Here is a 24,612-nt window from a genome sequence, read left to right on the forward strand (position 1 = left end):
TTCTTAGGTTTTTTCCTCATTTGTTACAGATTTGTGGCTCTTTTCATGTGTAACCAAGTGTAAGACTATGAGTGCGTTCCAGGGGAGACTCTGAAAATGTTCAGCCCTCCTTATTACACCAGGATAACTTGAAAGTGTTATAATCACATACAAAACTTCTTCACGTACTGGCTTTAAAATGCCTCCCATCCACACTGATTTTCTTTTCTTTTTTTCTAATCTCTACACTACTCACTCCTGGCCTCCTCTTCTCTCCTCACAGGTCCAGTCGATTGAGTCAAAGCTCGACTCCCTGCTCGACATTTATGGTCAGGTTTTGCGCAAAGGCTCGTCTTCAGCCCTCCAGCTCTCCTCTCTGCCCCTGTTCGAGCTGGAACAAACCTCCAACTACAACTCCGTCTTCAGCAAGGACTTGTCCTGCTCCACCCAGGTAAGCAGCAGCGGAGCGCCTCCCCCTGGCGGCTGTGTCACGCGCCCCACCACCAACTCCCACCTTTCCCAGGGAGGACTCCATCTCATCCTGGGGCCACCCAAAGAGCTCAACCTCAATCTCAGTGTCTCCTCTTCCACACCACCCTCTGGCCTTGCATCCTCTTGTTTTAGCCCGTCGCCACTGCCTCGTCACCATCATCACCAACACCACCATCATCATCCTCATCATCCCCACCATCATCATATCCAGGCTCAGGCCGGCATGCCTGAAAGTGGCACTGATGAGGCTGTGGGGAGCTCTCCACCCATCCTCACCCCAAATAGTATCAGCAGTAGAGGGGGCGGACGAGTAGGAGATGGAGGGTTTCCTCTTCTGCCAAGGCTTCCACCACCGCTCCCTCCCAGCCGAAGTCGTGGCCCAAGCAACATGGTGCGAGTGACCTCCACAGAAGCATCCCCTGACATGGAGGACTTTTGTGGAGGTCTAGGGACAAAGACGGAGGACAGTGGTGTCAGGGAGGACCTAGGCCTTGGGCTGGGGCTGGGCAGATTGGGGCAGCAGCTAAAGAGCAGCACCAACAGCAACAGCGGGCTAAACACTAAGGAGGAGGGCTCCTGGAGGAGGCACATGAACCTGGAGCTAGAGCCCCTGGTGCCACCAGCCCTGGGCTGCTGCTCTGGCACTAGTCAGATGGACCGAGGCTTGGGCAAGTCCATGTCAGTGCAGGACCTGATGCAGGCAACTCAAGACGCTGTCCAGGATGCCAACTACAGCCATAGCCTGTCATCTCCAAGCCCTAGTACAAGCAGTGACTCCCCCAATGGCTTTCACAGCTGTAGCCAAGACCCTGGGGGAGGAGGGGGTGGCAGTGGTATAGGCCGGATAGGTGGAGGCGGATGGGGTGAGGATGACCTCTTTATCAGTGACAGGGAAATAGATGCGCAGGGATTTGACTTCCTGTCCCAGGGGACTGCTGAAGCCCACTCCTACTCTTCGGAGCTCCTGAGGATGGGAGGCAGAGCAGGGCCAGGGTCCCGGGGCTCTAACCGTAGCCTGGCCAGCGGTCAGGCATCCTCGCCCTCCGCTGGCAGCACTGAATTGCTGAACATGCCGCACGTACGGCTAAAATAGACCCAGCTACAAGTTCAGAAGGCGTGCAAATCTCACCTAACAGAGACTTTTTTTAAATTCTTTTTGGATGGGAGCGGGAGGTCGGGACTAGGACAAGGGGTCCTTTTATTTCTTTATTAATTTTTTTGTTGTTGTTAATTTTCATTTTGATCCATTTGATAAGAATCGTAGTATTTTAATACAGGCTGATCACATATGGTATATCATTGCATGAGTTATTCTTTGTTTTAAAGTACGACTGACAAATCTGAGATAAAGATGACAGCTTGTAAAATGGGAACACAGACCCCCCAAAATTAAGACTTTTTCTATTCAACAAAGCCAACTGAACTTTGCTCTGTAAGATGGTTTCTTGATATGTGACCTTGAGACACAGCATGAACACTGCATGTTTTCAGTCAAAGTTACTGAGATTAGCAAGATACAGTTTACACTGAACAAAGTAAGAAGTCATGGACACATAACATGTGGAAAATTCCTTTGAGAACACCACTAACATGTGTAGTAAGCAATGGAAAAAATGGGGCTTAATGATTAGATGTGTCAACGTATAGAGAGCCAATGTGAAACTAGAACTTCCAGGTTCTGTTCCAACATCTCACTGCGATTTCTAACACCGATAACTAAAAATCCAGCTTTAGAACAGAGCCTTTATCAACTATATGTTGTCTGACTCACTCGATGTGTTTAGGTAAGTACTGTAGTCCTTTGAAAAACAATCTAATATTGTTGTTTATTCAGTATTTATCTTTTCAGCGGCCTTTAACAAACCCCATTACCCATAACCTTTAGACGTTTGAAGGCAAAATTTCAGATTGACAGAAGAGCCGAGTCCATGAGCGACTTGAGGGCTCGCAGCGAGTTCAACCAATTGATGTAGGCCAGAGCGGGACAGAGAGGAGAGGAAGCTGTAGAAATTCTCAAATAGCAGAGATTACAGCAAGAACGCTGAAAGTTTGAATTTAGAAGATAGCATTGGTGAGTTTAATGGATATAGACCAAACATAGTTATGATGACACAAGTACCCGTGCTGCTGCACTTTCAGTTTTATTACATGAGAGCTGTGCTTTTTCCGATACTAAAAAAATAAATTGTTGCTTAACTTTGTTAACTTTGAAGGTCTCAACTTCTAATAGTCAGTGCCGTAGAGGTGGGTGATTTGTCTTAGAATATGGAAAAAAATCCCAAGGATGTTTTTTTCACAAAGACATGAAAAAAATGCTGAATGAGAGATTGCATTGAGTTGCAGAAGCTAGTGGAACAGAGGCAAGCCCGGATGTGATGCCATGACTTCAGCTCTGTGTACAAGATGTGTCTGTCTCTCCAATCACATGACAGGCTTCCATACTGAAATGAATGTTACCTCACCATTGCCAAACAATTCATTCTCTGTTCTTGTCACTATTCCTATTCTATTTCCAAAACATTTTACAAAACCAGATCATCTCAACTTTATATCCTGAAATAATAAATTTAATTGCTATTCTCAACCAATGAATGTGGGCTGCCCACAATCTTTTCAAAAGTACACCACAAAGCAGTGTATATGCAAGTTTTAGCTACTAAACTACAGTTCATTTATACTTAACTTTTTTGCCAACCATTTTCAAATGAGGGCAATACAATGTTAGATTTTTTTAATGTTTTTTTTTTTTTTTTTTTTGAAGTCTCAGGCATCCATTGGTTTTCATTTATTTACAGGCAGTAAATTAATCAGCACATTCCTGAAAGGTGCTGGAGTTGTGTAATAAGAAATGGTGAACATCAGGTCATTTTTGTAAGTGCTGCATTATCATTGTGTATTTTTGCAGTTTTAGCATAGATAGTTTTGAAAAGTCTGCACTGCATTACCTTATAACAGTGAAGTCACCAACAAATTACTTGAATTACTTGAAACAGGCAAGTTTGAAAATTCTGCTAACAGATTTACATTTCCTACTGCCAACATTATTGGACAAAATGCATCCAAATTTCTGAAACAGCATGTGTCCAAGTAGGCTAAAAACATGCAAAATAGCAGGATTGGCCCTTTAATTATTTTCTTTTAGTTAAACTGTGAATGGGTGCTTGTCTTATTTTGACAACCATAACCATAACTTGTTACTGAGGAGTACAGCAGGAAAGCCCAGACAGAAAAGAGAACTGTCAGTGTTGTTGTAACTGCCAAATATTTTGATTCTAGTCGGTGCCAATTCTGCCAACAGTCAGCTCTATTATGAGGTGCATCACGTCGAAAGCACATTCACGCATGTATACACCTGTATACCCACAAGCCCATTACACACATGGCCAGCTGTGATGTTACAGGGTCATTATGCTGTGGAGAGGAGCTGTTGCTTACTTTCAGGTCAATTATGCACCTATCGGTTGGTTTTTCAGCTGACGACAGCCATGGATTGAAACCTCCTGAATGTCATTTCTTGGTTTAACAGTTTATTTTGTCAGAATAGGAGTGTCTTAGCAAAGCACTTTGTTTTGGTTCAGAATCACACACTGAAAGAAATGTTCAGAAATCTAACTATGTGTTACACTTAGCTTTTCGCCACCCTGTTTTTACATGAAAGGAAGATATTTCATTTAAATCATGGTCAATGTTTGCTTTTTATACAGTGTGATATGGGATTATTTTTGCTTCCTTGAAATGGACTCACTGCAGAATGTATTGCTTAATTCTGTATTAATATCAGCGGAACATCTATTTCTCAAACTGCTGAGCAATGACATTAAGATGACTAATGACCAACTTCCTCTTTCTGTTGCATGGTGCAGAATCAGCTACGTCAGGTAAGCTTAAGTGGTTTTCTCAAAGCTGTGGGAAAATAATTTCAGCACCAAAAGATGCAGGGAGATACTACTCATAAAGCATTCAAAGCCTCAGTGGTGAATACTCACCCTTAGCTAGCAGTACCTCAATTAATTCTGAAGACTCATATCAAAGACAAGTATATGTGAAGGACGCCTGGGGTCAGTTTGCTTTCAAGAAGTGGATTTTACTTTCCTTAAGATATTTAAATATAATTTGCATGAAGAGGTTGTCATATCCAAACCTATTTATAACTGAGAATGAATGCCACATCATTAAGACAAATCACTATTTATGGTTTAAAATGATTGCAGTGAAAGTAAAATAGACCCCAGTTCTGAAGCCTAGAAAATCTGCAGTACACACAGTATATTGGTGCCTTGCTTTTGTGGTTACACATTCATCTTCATATCCACCATTTCCTGAAAAGTGCATTAGGTTCCTCTGAACAGAAATGGTTGCACTGTTTTCATTTTCCTCTCCTTGTAAATGTTCTAACTTAAGGCATTATACAGTTTTTTATTCAGACATCATTTTGCTACTGGGCATAAAACAGGCCTTTGACATGTTCACATTGTCTCATTTCTTTTAATTTATTTAAATTATGTGCACATATTTACACACTAGTAACAATCTGAAATTTATGAAGCCTGTAATGTAATTAAAATTCAAGTGGACTTTTATTCTCATTCATCAATAAAGAAAATTCTACGAAGAGTTTGCTTTTTGCTTTCTCATCGTCATTCAATGAAACTGTGTGGTTCTTTGGGGGTTTGGGAGTATGGAGGTAAAGCGGACTTAGCAATGACACCAGGAACAAAGACATACTGTTTAAACATCTTTACTTTTATCAACACACGCTCACAAACAACGGTGATTAAGGTGCACGAACTTAACAGTAACTGCAACATTTAACAGAGCTACTGCAAGGAGCTTAAGTCAAGCAAAGTGCTAGGCATGACGATTTCAGCTATCAAAGAGTTTCTGAAGCTTGTTTCTCTAAGGTCCAAACAGGAACATGCAAGCAGCCAATCAACCTTTGGCTAGTAAGCATATCGCTTAAAGCTAGAACGAATAGCATTATGTCAACAAGGACCTGGCAAAAGAACATATCTGCCTTATTACTGGTTTTTTGGCTGCACACAACCAGAGAGCTGTAACACAAATTTGTTGTTCTGCCACAAACTGCGTCACAATGAAACCTACATCCAACACTGTTCCAACATGTTATTCACTAACAGTGTGGGAGTTATTTTTTTCCTTCGTCTGCTTTTGCGATGCATTGTGATAATAGACCAGACACTGACTATGGTGTGCAGGAGGGGCGGGGTGCTAATGTGTCTTCGGCCATGGTGAGCGTTTGGGGCAGCAGCCCAGCACAACGTTCATTTGGCCTTCTGCGCCTTCTGTGCAGACTTGGTGATCTTACCACTTGTGGGGGCTTTCTTTTCCACCCCCTTAATCACTCCAACCGCCACCGTCTGACGCATGTCACGTACTGCAAACCTCCCTGAGGAAGGATCGTTGAGAAAATATTTTATATCTCTGATTAAAATTTAAGTAGATATTGTCAGTAAGGTTAATATAGAGATCAATATGGGATTTTAACCCACATCACCTTGAGTAAAACAACAAAATACACAGTGGTACAGCCTGACCCACAAATAGAAATCTTGTTGCGGGACAGTAAACTTACCCAGTGGTGGGTACTCAGAGAAGCTCTCTACACACATGGGCTTGCCAGGGATCATGTCCACAATGGCAGCATCTCCAGACTTCAGGGACTTGGGGTTGTCTTCGAGCTTCTTACCAGAACGACGGTCGATCTTTTCCTTGAGCTCTGCGAACTTGCATGCGATGTGTGCAGTGTGGCAATCCAGCACGGGGGCATAGCCAGCACTGATCTGACCTGGGTGGTTTAGGATAATCACCTGGAGAATGGCAGATATGCATAAGGGCACATGCCCAAGCACAGACTCATGAACATGCATATTTTTTGCAGCAGTTATATGAAAGGTCAGCATCGCTTACAAAGCTACATCCTTTATGCAAACCTGAGAGGTGAAGCTGGCTGCTTCCTGTGGTGGGTCGCTCCTGCTGTCTCCAGCCACGTTGCCACGGCGAATATCCTTCACAGACACATTCTTGACATTGAAGCCTACATTGTCGCCAGGTAGTGCCTCAGTCAAGGCCTCGTGGTGCATCTCCACAGACTTGACCTCGGTGGTCACGTTGACAGGAGCAAAGGTCACCACCATTCCAGGTTTTAGGATTCCAGTCTCTACTCGGCCCACCGGTACAGTACCAATGCCTGGTGGACAGGGATCATTAACTTTACAAGGTCTGTACTGACAACTTTCTGACACTTAAGAAGAACTTGATAGTTGGAGCACTTATATCTTTCAAGTTTGTTCTACCAACTACGATTCACACAACCATCACTGTTACAGACACACACACCAACACTGCCCTCACCTCCAATCTTGTAGACGTCCTGCAGAGGCAGGCGGAGGGGCTTGTCAGTGGGTCGCGTTGGAGGCTGGATAGCGTCCAGAGCCTCTAGCAGCGTGGTGCCTGAGGCGTTACCATCTTTACGGTTGATCTTCCAGCCCTTGAACCAGGTCATCTGTGGAAGGAGAGAAACTCAGAGTTTTACCTTAGCAGTAGTTGTTTTCAGGTTATGTATATGCAAGAACATAACTTGTATAATTAGATTTTTTAAACAAATGAAAGTGCCAAAAAGCAGAGGAGGACTGAATCATAATGAAGTGGTAGCATATTGTAAAAACTAAATATGTAACACTCACTAAAGATACAATTTTCAACATGTGAGGTCATACTAAACAGTACTGTATATACATGCATTTTTGTTATTATACAAATATGCAATATTATAGTAAGAGTACAATAAATGTTTGGGCTCTCACAGCAGACTCACATTAGGGCTAGGTTCCAGCATGTTGTCTCCATTCCAGCCAGAGATGGGCACAAAGGCCACAGTGTCAGGGTTGTAACCGATCTTCTTGATGTAAGCGCTTACTTCCTTCACAATCTCCTCATAGCGCTTCTGGCTGTAGTTGGGCTCAGTTGAATCCATTTTGTTGATGCCCACAATGAGTTGCTTCACTCCCAGGGTGTAGGCAAGGAGGGCGTGTTCACGAGTCTGCCCATTTTTAGAGATGCCAGCTTCAAACTCGCCCACGCCTGCAGCCACAATCAGCACAGCACAGTCGGCCTGAAAGGGGCGAGGAGAAGGAAATGTAAAAAAGCCTTTCAAACAATCTGAGTTTTTCTCCCACATTACTTTTCTCTCTCCATCAAGCCTCTTCTAACTTCCTACCCTTCTCCATACCCTCCCTCTACCTGAGAAGTCCCGGTGATCATGTTCTTGATGAAGTCCCTGTGTCCTGGAGCATCAATGATAGTTACGTAGTACCTGCTGGTCTCAAACTTCCAAAGAGAGATATCAATGGTGATGCCACGCTCACGCTCTGCCTTCAGCTTGTCCAGAACCCAGGCATATTTGAAGGAACCCTTTCCCATCTAGGGGATGCGGAGAGGAAAGTAAGAAAAGGACATGTAACTTTTTATGTAATTTTATCTTTGACAGATGCTTTTGTCCGAAGCTCTATTTGGTAGCGTTACTGCAAAAAACTTTACTGTAACTACTCTTCAGTCGATCAGTCAGAAAAAAATCTGCACGTTCTAGATTAACTGAATGAGCCATAGTGCACTGAATGCACTTTACTTTGTAGCCTTATTAGCCTAACTGATTTATAAATAAACATAAAAACCTAGTGTTTGCAGCATATTAAATCATTTTAACCTAATTATTTTATACTGAAATGATAACGACAGACTCAGAGCCGACCAGCGTGCACCTGCCCATATTCATATGAGTTCCGAAAATAGAACTATATCAACGGGGGATCCCAGCACAAGAACTATTGAGGAATATACACTCAAAGCCTCAAGTGAAAGTTGACTGCTGCCACACGGATGACTTCTTTGACATGGTGTCAATTAGTATGGAGCCAAGTCTGAGTAAACGTTCATAAACATTAAATAAGTTACACCTAGCGGTCTCCATTAGGTTGGGCAAGTTCAAAGTTGTGAAAACGGAGTTATGTTGCTTGTTATATTGCCTACTCCGAATTCTATTAAATAAACCCAAAATTTCCATATCTTATTTTTGACTTTTGTTTTTGCTCTAGGTTTGGTGGCAATGATTAATGCAAACTATAGCCCAAAGCATATGATTGCTTGTAAGTTATAGAAAGAAGCTGCAAGATATTTAGTCTACAGATTAAGCTAAATTTACAACCACCACTTCCCCCAAATGTTTAAGCAATGGTGCCCATCAATTTTTTTTTTTTTGCCAAATGCTTACAAAGTTATTGTATAACCACATAATAGTACAGAAACAGGACATAGATTACACAGGACAAGACACGGAAATAGACATGATACTAGTTAGACAAGACACCAAATTCAACAGAACAGGATACTACTGTATAAAACACCTGTGAAGCAGAAACTCATCAAAAAGATCCTATTTTAAATTCAAGTAAGAGCAATATGAGTCATACCTCCGCAGCTTCCTTCTCAAATTTCTCAATTGTTCTCTTGTCAATGCCTCCACACTTGTAGATGAGATGGCCGGTGGTGGTGGACTTGCCTGAGTCGACATGTCCTATTACCACAATGTTTATGTGGAGCTTCTCCTTCCCCATAGCAGCTCGTCCTGGAAGATACTAAGAGATTCCAGCAAAGAAGAATCAACAACATTCAATAAATGAGACATAAAACCCAGAGCTGTGGAGCACTAGCATTTCTTAACAGACACTAACACCAGGATTGTACTTGAAAGGGTAATTATCTAATCAGCGTTGGAGGTTAAAGCTACTGCTGCGAGTGCAGAGAGACAACAAACAGGGTATACATACAGAACAGGTAACTTGTGTACATTCTTTATGTACAACTTCTATACTGAATAAGATATTAACCTGTGCAAAGAAGATGTGTATCATTCAAAAGCCAAAGTCCAATCACTTCACCTCCTAGTTAGCATGTTCAACCTGCAGGTACAGCAGGTACTGCATTTGTTTCTGCAGTAGCTAAATTATTAAGGATACAAAGTGATGATCTTTACCTACAAGTGGTTGAGTTTCTACAAGGGCAATGGAAAAATTTCTAATAGTTTGCTCTGATCAAATCAAAGTGTCACCACTGCCTTAAAAATGGAGATATACTGTATTGCAGAATTCCATGCTGAATCCAGCCAACCTCAGGTCTGCAGTGGTGCTCGTCTGAGGCAGATATTGAGTAGCCAAACCTATGTTATCATGGCTTAATGTGGAAAATTCTTATATTACTTAATAATTTAAGTAAGTTTATTTGTTTCTACTCAGGAACATGAAGCCCTGATGGATAAATGGAAGAAAGAACTAAATCTACTTGTAAAATCCAGTGTATGACACACAGAGACCCCCTGAAACTCATGTCTTTACAGGTTTATATTGACTGAAAGGACCCAGAACCGTTGTGAATTTTTATCATTTTCGTGGATGAGCGTCTGTTTAGTTTTTCTTCTTTTTATTTTGGTGTCTCCTTTTGTACTGTTTGATGTAGCAGCTAAATGTGCAATAAGTGTGTTTTACAGGCATGTCTTAACTGTTTGCACTGAAACTGCAATAGGAGGAAAAAAATCCAAATGAGGCTACCAGATTAGTTTAATAATCGACTAGCATACAGCTATTTATTCCAGGACGTACAAACCTTAGTTAGAGTAGCAGTCTACGAATCGCCTTGTCATATGTCTTCAGATATCTAGTTTACTTTTCTGAGCAGTTTCTGAATTTGTAACGTTACTAATTTCAACTAATAGGCAAAGCAGTGCCTGAGCCAGATAGGATATTTTCAACTAAATAGCTAGCTTACCTAATGGTTATATTTCTGCCGATTCGCGCCAACATGTACCTCGGGAAAGGTATCTCAAGACAGCATAGAAATCGTAATAGTTAATTTAATAATAAGCATTGAAACGTTGTAACTACATAACTTTAGCTGATTTTGTATAATTTTATCACGATTAAAGTCAATGTTAGGCAAAACTGGAACATGGAATTACTCCCTTCTCATAATGGCTTTCCTTAAACAATTTATTTTAAAAAACACGTAAATATATATGCATATATATATATATATATATATATACGCACATACATATATATTTATATATATATATATAATTGTGTATATATATTTAAAATCATACTAATTAAACAGAGGCATACCACCAAATAATATAGCGCTCCTGTAGTCTAGCTAAAGACTTAGGTAACCGATGAAGCTCGCGACAATTGTTGAGTATTGCATCACTCTCCCACAGTGACGCGCGCGCGCACAGTCGGCACGATTTTAACCAACCGGCGCCGACTGAACTTTTATCTGACTGCATCATCATCATCATCACCACCACGTTGCGCGTTGTTGGAGCATATTTTGGTCTGGCGAGGGGAGGCGGGGCACAAGCACACACACACACACACACACACAGACACACACACTGACGTCTTCGACTGCTTGGTGCTCTGTTCACACCACGAGATAACACACAAAAAGGTTTGTGTTTGTCCGCATTTTCAAAGGCAACCCCATACATCACAGAAACATCAGATGACGACAGCCAGTGCACCTGCTAATCTTACGACCATTTTGACTAATGTGTGGCTTTTGACGTGACTGTTTCCATCTATAAATCTCCTTTACTTTGTATGAATCTCTTGATAAAAAGCCTGGAGTAAAAATGTCAGTAAAGGACATCTATATGAGACAACGTCACAATGAACAGACGTGCAGTGACCATTTCACAGCGGAGCTGAGGGCATTTTAGAAATGTCTGCATGTCCCAGCATCAACCCTGCAGACGGTTCCACAGCAGTGTTGATGGACAGAGGAGATTCCCGCATGACTGTCGGATGGAAGACTTTTCCGCTGAAACTGCGCCACACAGGCCTGGCCCAAGCAGCCCGCTACGGTACCAGTCCCACCTCTCTGCACTTGTTGGCAACGCTCGCCTTGATCAAATTACCATGACAGCAAAGCAGCGTTTGAACTTGAACCAGTTCCGAGTCTCAGTATAATTCACTTACATAACAGTAACTTCAAACGTCCCTGAAATCATCAGCTCTTTGCAACTTGTCTATAAAAGGATGTCGACAAAATGAATCCTGTCTGTTACGGTGTTGTACATTGAAAAACATCCTTCAGCCTACCTTTTCCTTACAGGTGCGTTCACTGGTCGAGTGCGATGACACAGGAGATGCTGCCTGATGTGCTGTACTGACACGGACGCAGCCAAGGTACCGCTGTGTCAACTGGCGTCAAACGCGTCATTTACTGAAATTACGAGGCTTGGCCACTAGATGCAGCCCTGCTATAACACAGAAACGAACCAGCACCACACAGCATTGAACAAAAAGGAAACCAGTTTATTTGGTGGTGGCTTACATTACATAATATTCCAAGTTCTGCATTACATCCAACAATAGCCTGTGGTATATAACAAAAATACTGTAGGGATAGGAACACATTTTAGTATGACTAGACAAAAAACACTACTTCAACTATTCATGAATTCATAAAGAAATATATATTTTAAAAAAAACCCATTAATACATTACATTAAGTAGTAACAAAAAAGAAAAGAAAAACATTTTAAATTGTTTTAAGAGATACATTGAGTTTATCCACATATTTTCTGCAAATAATCTTTTAGGAGAGTAGATAAAGCCAAAAGAATGAAGGAAAAGTGGAATGAAAAACACTTGATATTGTTGCTACAATATGCACTGAAATCCAAGGACGTCCCCACCATGGTATGTGGTCTAAGAAATGTGAGCCAGATTGAGCACTTCCTTAGGTCGGCTTTCCGTTTTTCTCCTCAATCTACTGAGACACTGAAAAACAAGAAAAATTCAAAAAAACACAAAAGTAACATTCCAAGTAACATTGGAGTCAGAACTGACAGAAAATACAGATATATTTATATTACCGCTTCATAATAACTAAGGTACAAGACAGACGTTGCAGAACTGAGACAGGGATACCTGCTGTGATCAATAATTGAAAACACATATGCAGTTTTTAAACCAATACCTGTCAATATCTGTACTTACTCTATTGTATGTAATGAGTATTTCTGGTTCTTTGTCAGTTCCATAAGCACTTTGATTCCTGAGTCTTCCAGACTGTTGCCCATCAGATGCAGCTCTGCCAGATGTAGGGGGTTTGACTTCAGGGCAGTGGTCAGGAACTGAATGCTCCTTGAACTCAGTCCACAGGTCCGCAGTCTGGAAAGAAAAGGGAAAACTTGAGATGTTCCGGTCCAGCAGTTCACTTTACCCCAACAATATGTACATAACTGAGGTTGCGAATAAGTACTTGGAGATATCCTGACTAAATTGTGGTCAACGTATCATTTGGTTGATGTATAATTAACCACTGTGAAAAAAGCGACACACTTGAGATAAGAACATTAACCATAATTGCCACCTGTCCTATACAAACTGTTCCAAGGGGCTGGGTATTGAACCTCAATATGTTATTGGTACCAACCAGAATGTATCTGTGGCACTGCAGCATTATCACCTGTCATGTACAGAAAGCATCAGTTGTCTGTTCAGATTCAAAGTCTTGTCGATTTATTCCTCCGAATAGATACAACCCGATTTAAATCAAAATTTTGCCAATCTAAGAAAGTATTCAATTTTCCTGTAGTTCTTGTATGGCTACTTCTGTTGGGACAACGAGTAACATTTTAGATTTTCAGCTTTTTTTAAATAAAAAAAAAGTATTTTGTAGAAAAACATGTTTCAAAGTAAGCTGACAAAAATGAATTATTCAGGTATTATCTTGGCATCTGTGTCAGAGCTCAAGCATCCTATCATCTCCAGTATAAAATCATTTCAAATTATACCCACCCTATTTTTCAGTTGTGTTGACTTATGTTTTCACCTTTGTCTGTTTGTTGGTTTGGTTTTTTGTTGGCTTATTTGTCAGCAGGATTATGCAAAAACTACTGAACCAATTTGCACCAGGGGGGGCTGGGAAGAATCCATTAAACTTTGGTGCGGCCAAAGCATTAAAACCGGTAACTGGTTTTCATGTTTTGTCTTGTCGGTGAATATTTCCGTAGCTCAGCCCCAACTGACCCTTCCACATCAGGGTGACTGATAGGGATAAAATACTAAATCATGTTATATGTTATTTTTTTATTATTCTATTGATATATATTGTGATATAATACATTTTCGTCTATTTTTGACGAACCAGCAGATTAAGTAGCAGACAAATCAAATCACTTCATCACATTGATTCAAAAATCTCGTAAATATCCAGTATTGCCTTTAAGCAGTCTTACTCTTTGACTTGCAACATTGCCCACACCGGTTGAATACAACCAGATGTTAAAATGATAGCTATCAAAGTATTATCAGTATGTCAAATTCCCTTAATCGCCCATCACTACTTCTTCGTACAACTTGTTTGAATATTCTGAATAATTATATTCATGATATACAGCTGACACATAGCATATAATGCAGGGCTCCATAAACTCCAAACATCACCCATAGCTCAGGTGGATTACCTGTGTCTTTAGCATTCATTTTAAATATGGTAGTAGAGCTAGAAATTAGCATGGAAAATACATTTGGAGAGAACATACATACAAATATGTTGCAATTTTATAAAACATGTTTTGAAGGAATAAACACTCAAAACCGGCAAAAAAATAAAACTTGCGGGTCGAACAGCTAAACAATGAGCGGAATCTCACTGTAAAGCTCCGTAAAGCTGAGGAAACTTGCAGATTTGGGTGATAATTCTCTGTAGGTTCATCACTACGAGCAAACCTTCTTTCACCTTGTATGACTGTCTTCACACAGGCATTTGATTTTGTTATTACAAAAATATTGATTATAGCCTCTTAAATATTTGAACCCACTACTGGGTCCAATGTGGACCCTCTGTGCAATGCGGACGATACAGCACAAGCTGTCGAGAGTCCTGTTATGGTGATTACCGTTGGTTACTTTGAGTAAGAACACTGACTACACGGCTATGATTTATCTGGACCCCTGTTTTGACTGAAAATAAATAATGAAATCATTTTTATTTAGAAGAGTTGCTTCTTTGAGAGGTGATATAAATAAATAAATAAATAAAGAACTTACGATAGCTTCTCAAGTTTACATTGAGGGCTTCTGAGTCCCGTGCAGAGTTTCCTAACTCCCTTATCTTGAATTTCATTGCAAGACAGATCCAGCTCACTGATAATGCTCTCCTTTGACGCACATCCTGAAGCAAGCTCTGCACAGCAGTCATCAGTCAGGCTGCAGTGGCTCAGACTGAAACAAAACAAGATGTTATAGCATACTGTCCTTCCAACTCACCTTAAAAGATACTGTAATGAAGAATACTGTTTTCGAAATGATTCACTTGAGAGTTTTCAGGTGGCTGTAGGGATTCTTCAGTCCAGCCGAAATTTCTTTGACTCCAATGTCTCTGAGGCAGTTCATGCTGAGATCAAGGTCTTTCAGCTTGACTGCCTGCCAGTCTGTTTTTTGAAACCACTCAAAGTAGAGCTGCGAGACTGACCACAGGACATTCGCCAAATAAACGCAACCCTTACCAGTGATCCCACATCTTGAAACGCTGAAGGGAAAATAAGAGAAAATGTCATTAATCAATAGTTTAGGTATATTAAGTGATCACTACATGAGCATTTTTAGCAGAATGCTGCAGAAAAAATTCTAACACTCATACAAACTTACTGAAGTTAGCAGTGAAAAATAGAATTCGGCTATACGGTGTTTTTATTTCTCTTTGTATCAGTCAGTAAGTAATCAAAGAGAGCAAGGCATCCTTACTTGAGTTTTTCCAGGCTACACCATGTGCACATGCCTTTGCAGATGAGCGCAAACCCTGCATCTTTCAAGCTGTTGTTGCTCAAATTGAGTTCCACCAGGTTGCTGGTTTCATTCTTCAGAGTTTCCCCAATACTTCTACAGCTTAACACAGTGAGGCCGCAGAAGTACATCCTGCCAGAGTGAAATGCACAGATACAAAATGTCACTAAATAATTGACTTCAATACATGTATGCTAACAGAGATGAATGCATTTATATTAAGTCATACTCACTCCAGCTTTCTCAGCTGTGATATATCAAACTTTTTAAAGAGCTCATTGGCCCCATTGTCTCCAATATTATTGATGCTCAGATCCAACACTCTCAAGTAGCTGGGGTTCTTCTGAAGAGCTGAGGCCAGATGAAAGCAGCCCTTCTGCTCAATGTTGCACTGTGATAGTCTTTGATGACAAAAATGATACAGCAACAGATCAGAAATGCCAAATATGTAGAACAATGATTTTTAAAAGCCAACTGTGTGTAATCAACACATTTATTTTTCTTTGTGCTTTTTCTTGTTAAATGTCAAGGTCCCTTTGTTTTGTACCTAATTCTGTGATTTGACCTATTCCTTTGATATTAATTTGTTTCACCTGTACTAAAAAGGGTCTTATCTGTGTCATTTTATTGTCATTTTCATCTATGTGCAAATAAAAATGCTATGCTAGTCAAACGAGGATTCTACACTTTCATTGTTTTGATATCAGTTTTGTATCAAGAAAAAGGGAGTGAACATGCAAGTTTATTTCCCAGCACTTACTTAAGTGTTTCTAACTGGCATTCAGGAGATCTCAGACCATCTGAAAGATGTTGCAGTCCTTCATCTCCTATTTCATTACTGCTGAGATCCAGCTCCCGCAGTTTCAGGGACCGTGTCAGGGCTGTGGCCAGGTATATACAGGCTTGTGAGGTCACTCCACAGCCTTGCAACCTGAGTGTTTTCAGTCGGCAGTTTTGATCACTCAGCCCGTCCGCCAGTGTCCCGACTCCACTGTCACTGATGCTGTTGTATCCCAGGTCCAGCTCCCTCAGGTATGACTCTCTTGTGCTCAGGACTGCTGCCAAGGCTGGACAACACTTGTCTGTCAGGTTAGAGAATCGCAGCCTGCAAGGAGATTGGAGTTAATGACACGTTACAAATTATGCAACACCTTAAAGGATAGGGCTGGCAATATTCTATATCTTCATTGGTCAACAAATCTTAGGAAAAGACCAAAACTGACAAGGAACTGATCCTACTAACAAGTATAGCCTGTGAAGAAAAAAAGGCTAATATATAGTTATTCCTGTGTCATATACCTTCATCTTTATCCAAAAACTATCATCAATTAGCCACACTGTTACACCAGCTGACATGTTCCTGTTGTGGAGATTTTGCTGATTATTGGTCAACTCATCAGGAAAGTGTTCAGGAGCCCAATACATCTTATGCTGAAAATATTTATTGAAGCTTGGCCAAGGAGAATGGAGAAATTATCAATACAAGTCTTTTAACCCTTACAGATCATGCCGCAAATACTTTACGCCAAAAAATGGTCAAAGTCAATGCCTCTACAGTATGTGAAGATAGTTTATTGGTTTTCTATTCTGTAAAGAGGGAAATGCTTTTATCCGTGTTAGTTCAGATCACGTTGCATGTAGCCTTCGGCATAACGTGTATTAATACAAAGCTGAAAATAGTCCTCAATAAATTCACATTTACTCCTGTTTGGAGTAAATACTGCTAAAAAGTAGCTAAAAACTACAGTCCAGCTGTTTTATGAAATAACTGAGCCTTGTTTAAAAATGAAACTATATATTTATGAGCCATTTTTAAAGATTTACACCATCAAGAGAAACTAACATGTTTGGGTCTTAGTGCGACAGATAAGAGAGGGAAGTCAGAAACTATTGAGATGGGCTAACAAATTCTTGCTTTTGGTCTATGTGTTGATATTAAGAAAACTTTAGAATACCAGCCTTATCCTTTAATAAACAATACACAAAACAAATTATAGCATATAACAGCAAATTCATTTTCACCTCATTACTGACTTGTTCCCCTATGTACTGTACAGTGCAGTCTGTATGGATCTCAACAGTGACACATCTTTTGTTTCGGCACTGTCTTCCAGCACATATAAAATGAATGAGGATACAAAATGAAAACTTTGACTAAGAAGTGCTATCTGTCAGTTTAAGTGGTGTTTGAGAATGTTTAGATCAATACTGAGTAGTAAATGTGGGAATCATAGCAGTTTTTATACTTGGTCCCCCACTTTTTTCTACCACACAGTAGGACAATTGTAGACTGCTGACCTAATATACATGTAAATGCAGTCAAAGTAAAGGGTCAGTACACCAAAGAAAACATATTTTCTATATTTTCTTTCTTTTATAGTTAATAGTATCGGCCCCTAGCCAAACAAATAGTTTTGGTTTCATTTTGTTGAGATGGCCATCCCCCAAAAGCAGAAGCAAATGGAATTTTAATTGTGGTGCTCAAAGCATTGAAAAATTGTATTGAGAATTAAACACACCTTGAACAATGTTCCAGTTACTAGGGGCAATCCACAGGCCTCACTGTGAATAATTTGTTACTGGAACTGTTTTCTACTGATGAAACTCTCTATAAAAACTGTTGACAGTGAGGTCTGTTGATTATTCAGAGTACCCAGGACATTGTTTCTGGTAAGAGAGATTACTGCTGAATTTCTAAAATTCACTTAAATTGTAGTAAAGTTTCAGCAGCAGATATGTCAGTATACATCTGTAACTATCTGCATACCACAATGGGTATGTAAAAAAAAAATTATATTTTTTGTGATTTGGGTGCGGAGACTGTTTTAAACATTTATTTTCAAATTCATTCTGCTGGAACATAAAGCCAACTCAACAAAAAATGCATAACTGTCCAAACAATTTATTTATATAAAAAAAATGATAGAGGCTGAATCTAGTTAGTAAAAACTTACATGGCTTTCTTTGATTTCAAAATATCTGCTAGCAGCCTGAGGAGTTTTTCATCACATCTTGTAGGCACTTGCATCTCAAAATTCTCCCTCATCCCTTCAAAAGCCATGGTCCTTTGGATCATGAATTTCCAATGCATTGGTGTGAATTCACGGATTGGAGAGAACCCAAACCTCAGAAAGAATTTGACGTCATTCAGTAAAGCCTGACTGTCATACTCCCTCAGACAGTGGAACAGACTCACAGCGCTGTAAGACAAAATGCTCTCTAGGATCTTCTTCTTTGTATAGTGAAACAGCTGATCATTGGGCTCCAACATATGACGCTCCTTAATGAGGCCAAAGATGAAACGTAGGAAGACATCAGTTTTTCCATCAGCACTCTGCAGCAACTCATCCACCAGATACTGACAGCAAACAGACAGGAGAGGAGTCGCTTCAATGTCGTCCAGTTTGGCAGATGCAGCCAAGTACTCCTGAATGCTTGAGTGACCAAAGCGAAACACTGTGGTGTTATGCAGCCCCTTGTCTTCTCTCAACACAAGTGGACATTCTTTGGAGAAAGTTGACGCTTCCTCAGCACTTAGGTTGCTCTGCAAAAGGTCATTCTCATACATTACATTACCTTCTGACATCCGGCGCATTGCCAGGGTTTTCAGCTTGGCAATAATTTCTGAGTTTGATGCCTTGACCAGATTTGTGTAAATCTGGGTAAGATTCAAAGGATTGATTTTAAATCCCTGATCTGCTTTTATATGACTCTTCAAAACATTTGCCATGATGGTACAGATTGGAGGTATCTGACAAAGGAAGTCCAGACTCCTTGATATTTTGACATGGTTGATGGCTTTGTCGGCCAGATCATCATTACCAATAATTGTCCTGAAGTGCTGCTCCTTCTGTTCATCACTGAACCCTTGTACCTCAGTCTCTTTAAGCAAATAGCAATCAGGGATTTGTGTTGCTGCTGCATACCGAGTTGTGATCCAGACATGAGCTTTGGGAAATAAAGTCCCACTGATCAAGCTGGTCACAAGAACATCTACTGTGGATATGTCAGAAACATCACTCAGTGTTGGAAGGCTGAAATTTAGCGGGAAATTATACTCATCCAGTCCATCAAGGACAAACCACACTTTGTTTTCATTTAGACTCGAAGCGTCAAGCTCCTTCAATTCTGGGTAAAATGTCTGTAGAAGTTCAATCATGTTCAGTTTGCGTTTTACCAAATTTAACTCCCAGAATGTGAGAGGAAACAGTAGGTGGATATCATGGTACCCTTTTCCCTTAGCCCACTCTAGAGCACAGCTCTGCACTGTTGTGGTTTTTCCAACTCCACTCACTCCTAACGTGATGACTGTTCGTTTGCTGCTGTTATGTTTGCAATCACATGATAAAATATCTGTGAGCGGGACAGTTGTAAAAACAACCCAAGTGTGTAAGTCAGAATTGTCAACGTATCTAAATTCATGCTGGTGCAAGTTAGATAATGCGTAGTCGTGCTTGAGCTCCCGATAGCAAAGTCTTGAAGGGAGTGAGTTTTCAGAATATGCTTCATTCAGTTTCTGATATTTGTTCTTCAGTATGGTTTTGAGAACGCTTTGGAGATCCATCACAGAGGCAGAGGTTCCTGAAAAGATGGGAAGATGGTGAGTGTAAAAAAAAAGGTATAAGTTAATATTCAGCTGTGCAATACAACAACAGTTGTCTTCACTACAAGGACCTTCTTTCTTTATCATATGAGGAAGTAAAAGTGTGTCAACGACAAAAAGAAAAAAAAATCTGTGTGCTTAGGCTCTTGTAGAGGGGTTGAAAGAGAGAACTTCAACTCACGCTAGTTGCATTAAATCCTAATTCATCTCCCCTATATGAATACATTTCCATTGACAACTACAGTCTGTTATGGAGCCTTTTTTTTATCAATTCAAGCTTTTTTTAAACATAGCCGCAATTGTATGGCATGTTGCCAAATCATTCATCTACCTACCACAGAAGCAGGAGATTAATTTGAACTGGAATGGATTCCTGCACAATCACAGCCAACCATGACATGTTTGCTTTGGCCCATAAAAAATAGTATGTTATTATATGATTGCTTTGGCTAAGTTTTCACAAAATTAAAAACTCCTAATGCGGCAGAAATGATTTGCTAAATTCTTACTTTTATAAACCCTTACATTCCAAGTGCAAAACACTACATGTAAATTTCATACTCAAAATACAGAAACTTAATTTTAGCATAAATTTCAATGCTTATTTTTGAGCGTACACATAACTGAATAAATGCAACCAGTGTTTGCAAAGATTTATCCTTATTTTTACAACATCACCCTGGTGAGCAGCATTGTAACATAACTGCTAATTACTTTACCACTGTTGCCATACATTTCAAAAGTATGACAGAAGGGGAAAAGGGGGGAAAAATGCATAATCTTTCCTTTTGATTACTGTCAAAATGTTATGTGGTGTTTTAAGTGTCTGTCACAGCGGTGTAGATTGTGGTTTAGTGTGCTTCAAGCATTACTGTAGCTTATTTTATCAGTAAATATACTGGTGATTAAAATATCTAAGGTTTGGTGTCAAACTTTGTGGTCTTGTTGGAGGGAAAGATGCCCAGATCAGGGCCAGAGTGTATTTCTGGACCTCTTTTCCAACACTTAACTTCAGTGAAGGTGATGAGTTACTGGAGTCTCAAAAGGTTCACAAAACTCACTGGAGATTATCAAAGTTCAATGCAATAGAGTTTATTCTTTCACAAGGGATAAGCCCGAGTTAGCTGCGGAAACCAACTGATGAAAGCATAGCTAGACATCATCTTTTATACCCTAAGTTTGCTACTCCTTGCTGGTGGGTTCTCCACCTACTATCTCAAAAATGAACTTCACATCTTCAGGAAATAATGGTGTGATACTTTCCATATTTGGTCACATCCTCCATATTCACCCGCAAATAATGGTGTCAGACCCTGTGGAAATCACCCAACTCTCGTGGCCCTCCTGGGCAAGTCTGGGAATATCCTGACACCATTATTTCCAAGGCTATATTTTTTAAAAACTATGTATTATAGCAATCATTTTCTTAATTCAGATTATTCACAACACTTCTTTTACTAACTGCAAGCCTAGTGATTGGATTTTAATATCATTCAAATGCATTTGATCTACATTCTGCATTGAATACATTCTGGTCTATACTGTAACACACAGAGTATATTCTTAACATATTTAATATATCTTGGCACACATAGTCTATACAGAACAGAAATGGTAAACTGATGCAGAAATATAATCACAATCATCATTTTACCTTGTATAGATGTAGAAATGGCTGCCCTTTTGAGTCAGGTCCTAGACTTGGCCTTATTATCTGTAATTATAGAAAAAATACAGCAAATTCACTAAATAATATGTTTTCAAAAGTCATTTTCACTGTACAACATTTCAAATCTGACTTCTGCAAAACTTTCATCTTTTTTTAAATGCTATTTGTCTAATCTTAAGGAAAGGACAGACTCAACACCAGTATTTGATAATGGCCATTTTATTATAAATCACGAAGATGTGTGCTCAGCGCTAACGATGTGATGCGCTAATTCCTGCATCACGCATTACCCTCCTTGATACGGATGGTGTCATTTCATTGATTTAATTTCCTCATTTCAAAATGAGGACTGATGCTGCGGATTTCTTCGAGTTTCAATAACTTTTCAGAACATCCACTAAGAGATTCGGGGAAGCGGAACTCCACACAGACCAACAGGATTTTTATCTTTATCTTTACACGTGTAGACACGAGTAACACTATCCCTCCGATTGCAGTATATTGTTTACACGAAAAATAACATATTGAATAACATTGCATTGTATTAATAACACTACCGTTATGCGTCGATTAGGCAGATTATCTAATTTCCTTTAACGCTAACTACAGCAAATTGAGCCAAGGCCCTGCTATGACAAAGCCATTGTAAAATATAGTAACTTGACGTTAACCATTTTGTTGACCTAAAGACGTTTCTTTAGTGAGACGTAAAACCTCAGTTAAGTGGCTGTAACTTCAGTTCAGTGCAAATGGGGAGGCACATTGGAACACGAAAGTAGTGCTCACTTCCGAAGAGCTGCTGCTAGTTAAGACAGGAGGACTCAACTAGCTTGCGAAACAGTCTTCAATGCTAAAACAGTTTTGCTGGGTGCTAACTGTGTTAATATCGTGGCTGTCCGATGGAAATAACTGATGGAGTATGAGGTGTAACGGACTCACCGCGAAGATTCACGAGCACACAGCCCTTCCTGTGCGGAGGCGCAGACGAGACAGCCAGTAAAGCTCCAGACCTTCCAACCACTCTTAATTTCTAACGACTCTACTGCGATTTCCGGTAACTCACCTATTAAAAAGACGCGACGGCAGGCAGAAGCTGGTGTAACACTTTCGATTTACTGTAACCTGAGGCAACATACAGTCAACCGAAACTGGTTCACGAACACAAACGCTGTCTCTGCGTTAGACCCTTCTCACTTTAAATACCTTGCTGGACACTCCCTCTTGTGTGGCTTCTGTTTTCTAGTAATTTAGGGGACTGTCCACCAAAAGGTTGTTCTTGTTATCTTTGGCCTCCGGCCAGCCCTTTGGCAACATCCCAACCTCCTGACAACATTCAGATATCTAAACAATATGGTGTCTCCACATGGACTGGTGTGAAAGAAATGATACATTTGCTCAGTTATTGGTGTCATAATGCATAATAATGATGAAGTGTAATGGAAATTTGTATGCAGGCTTGATTTCATACAATATATCTACATATTAATGTTTGAAATAAAACTATACTTCTGCTTCGAGAACATCCTGTTTTTAACAAAGCTTGTATCAGTCTGCCAATTCTGTCTACATTCAGCAGCTGAAAAGTGTCCAAGGTAAGGATGTAAAACTGAACTTCCCTTGAACTTCTGTTGGAACGATGAGCTCCTTGTACGGGATGGTACTGCGCCTCATTAAAAACAAAAAACCGTGACTATCTGTACAAGCCCAGAGCTCCTTATGTTCTCTCCATGAATGTGTGTGTGTGCCTGCGGCCTAGGATAATACACACAACCTTTACAGTATCATGTTGACAATTAATCATCTGTATCCTGCATGAAGTTGTTTGTACTGCTCTACAAAAATGTGTTGACTTCCTTGTGTGGCAGAGATCTCTCTGCATGCTCTGTGTGAGCATGTAATAAACCAAAATCCTCGACACTGGTTCCAAAAATAAAATATGTACATGCCTTGTCCGAGCACCAGCTCTGAACATGTTTAGACACCAACAGTGGCACAAAATTACTTTGCTTACGAAATAAAACACAGGCTTTTTGCCTTTACTTACAAAATAAGGGGGTTAGGGCACGGATGCAAATACTCAAGGAGATGGGTGGTTGAGCCAACAGCACGGCAGCATAGACCTCAGTACCACGTCTCTGCCTGTTCCCCCCACTGGTCCGTGCTGTCCATGACGGTGATGAATTGTAAAAACTTAGCAAATATTTTCTCCAATATTAACCAGGTAAGATTATGGCTACTGGGAAGAATAAAATATAGGCAAAATTAGTTTTATTACACTATAATATAGGGATCATTCATGAGGCATATGAATCTATCAGAAAAGCCACAACAGTAGTTGATGTACACAATTACAGGACAAAAAGAGCTCACAGGTGCAGTTAATTTAAAAAGGGATTTCTGGTCTCCTATTAGACAGAACCAACAATGTTTTCTTTTCTGTTATTCATTTTTTAACAGTGTGATTTTTCTTTCTCTCACTTAATTGCTTACGGTGTGTTTTGGTTAACTAGCCGTGATTACGCTTGCTTCTGAAGGGTTATTTTTATGTGTTTTTATATATTATCTTGTTATGAGACTAAAAGAAAGTGGCTTGTGGTGCTTATTACACTCAGGGGCTGGTACTAAACAGAGGTGTTATTCTGCAAAGAATGCACCCAAAGATATATGGTTGTCTATATGTGACAAACAACCCCTTATATGGAAACGGCATGACAATTTGAAAAACCGTCCTTGGGTGCTGTGTAGTGTCTCGTCTTTTTCTACCTCTTTTTCTACAGATAAGCCATTAAATTGGGAGAGTCAAGCATGTCCAGAGTGAAATGTCCGTATGAGGGAGGCACATACCTGAGGAGCAATGGAGGTCTCAGCCAATAAGAAGATGACCGTGCCGACAATGTTATTTACTATGTTTAAACCTAATATCTGCTGGACCAGGGAGAGAAAAGTCACTCAGACTTGGTGAACTGATGTGAATGCTTGTGGGTATTCAATACTCGTTG

At 40.1% G+C, this 24,612-nt stretch overlaps 3 protein-coding genes across 9 annotated transcripts in view; 1 reads left to right on the plus strand and 2 right to left on the minus strand.

The window, feature by feature from the left end:
- kcnq5b (potassium voltage-gated channel, KQT-like subfamily, member 5b) overlaps window positions 1–3,165 on the plus strand; it is a 114,784-nt gene extending 111,619 nt beyond the window's left edge. For all 4 annotated transcript variants that reach the window (XM_040146793.1, XM_040146795.1, XM_040146794.1 and 1 more), the window contains one exon: window positions 263–3,165. In XM_040146793.1, coding sequence (XP_040002727.1) covers window positions 263–1,564 — 1,302 coding nt within the window. In that variant the 3' untranslated portion in view covers window positions 1,565–3,165. The remainder of the gene's footprint in view (window positions 1–262) is intronic.
- A 1,983-nt stretch (window positions 3,166–5,148) lies between these two features.
- LOC120800768 (elongation factor 1-alpha 1) lies at window positions 5,149–11,747 on the minus strand. 4 transcript variants are annotated; one of them, XM_040147102.1, is made up of 8 exons: window positions 11,523–11,613; window positions 8,958–9,122; window positions 7,732–7,911; window positions 7,307–7,603; window positions 6,844–6,994; window positions 6,423–6,679; window positions 6,065–6,299; window positions 5,149–5,878 (listed from the first exon to the last, which is right to left on the minus strand). In XM_040147102.1, the coding sequence occupies exons 2-8, from the start codon at window positions 9,099–9,101 to the stop codon at window positions 5,754–5,756; spliced, it is 1,389 nt and encodes a 462-aa protein (XP_040003036.1). In that variant the 5' UTR covers window positions 9,102–9,122; window positions 11,523–11,613; the 3' UTR covers window positions 5,149–5,753. The 4 variants fall into 4 exon arrangements, with proteins under 4 accessions (XP_040003036.1, XP_040003033.1, XP_040003034.1 ...); XM_040147099.1 differs by lacking the exon at window positions 11,523–11,613 and adding an exon at window positions 11,646–11,747 and having other exon boundaries at window positions 5,150–5,878; XM_040147100.1 differs by lacking the exon at window positions 11,523–11,613 and adding an exon at window positions 10,665–10,753 and having other exon boundaries at window positions 5,150–5,878.
- A 93-nt stretch (window positions 11,748–11,840) lies between these two features.
- Window positions 11,841–22,833, minus strand: LOC120800767 (NACHT, LRR and PYD domains-containing protein 12-like). Its single transcript, XM_040147098.1, has 10 exons — window positions 22,553–22,833; window positions 21,599–21,658; window positions 18,296–19,922; window positions 16,102–16,446; window positions 15,575–15,742; window positions 15,303–15,473; window positions 14,872–15,087; window positions 14,607–14,780; window positions 12,549–12,722; window positions 11,841–12,329 (listed from the first exon to the last, which is right to left on the minus strand). Exons 3-10 carry the CDS (start codon window positions 19,903–19,905, stop codon window positions 12,314–12,316), a joined length of 2,874 nt encoding a protein of 957 aa, XP_040003032.1. The 5' UTR covers window positions 19,906–19,922; window positions 21,599–21,658; window positions 22,553–22,833; the 3' UTR covers window positions 11,841–12,313.
- Between the last annotated feature and the right edge of the window lie 1,779 nt (window positions 22,834–24,612).

This window comes from Xiphias gladius, chromosome 15 (genome assembly GCF_016859285.1).
Source record: "Xiphias gladius isolate SHS-SW01 ecotype Sanya breed wild chromosome 15, ASM1685928v1, whole genome shotgun sequence".
Taxonomy (NCBI): domain Eukaryota; kingdom Metazoa; phylum Chordata; class Actinopteri; order Istiophoriformes; family Xiphiidae; genus Xiphias; species Xiphias gladius.

Coding starts and splice junctions, on each gene's coding strand:
- LOC120800768 (XM_040147102.1), bottom strand. CDS start 9,101: ATGGGGAAGGAGAAGCTCCACATAAACATTGTGGTAATAGGACATGTC. Junction 7,912..8,957: donor TTGAGAAGGAAGCTGCGGAG/GTATGACTCATA, acceptor CGCATCCCCTAG/ATGGGAAAGGGTTCCTTCAA. Junction 7,604..7,731: donor TGATCACCGGGACTTCTCAG/GTAGAGGGAGGG, acceptor CGCCCCTTTCAG/GCCGACTGTGCTGTGCTGAT.
- LOC120800767 (XM_040147098.1), bottom strand. CDS start 19,905: ATGGATCTCCAAAGCGTTCTCAAAACCATACTGAAGAACAAATATCAG. Junction 15,088..15,302: donor TGTAGCCTGGAAAAACTCAA/GTAAGGATGCCT, acceptor TTTTCCCTTCAG/CGTTTCAAGATGTGGGATCA. Junction 14,781..14,871: donor AGCCACCTGAAAACTCTCAA/GTGAATCATTTC, acceptor GTTTTGTTTCAG/TCTGAGCCACTGCAGCCTGA.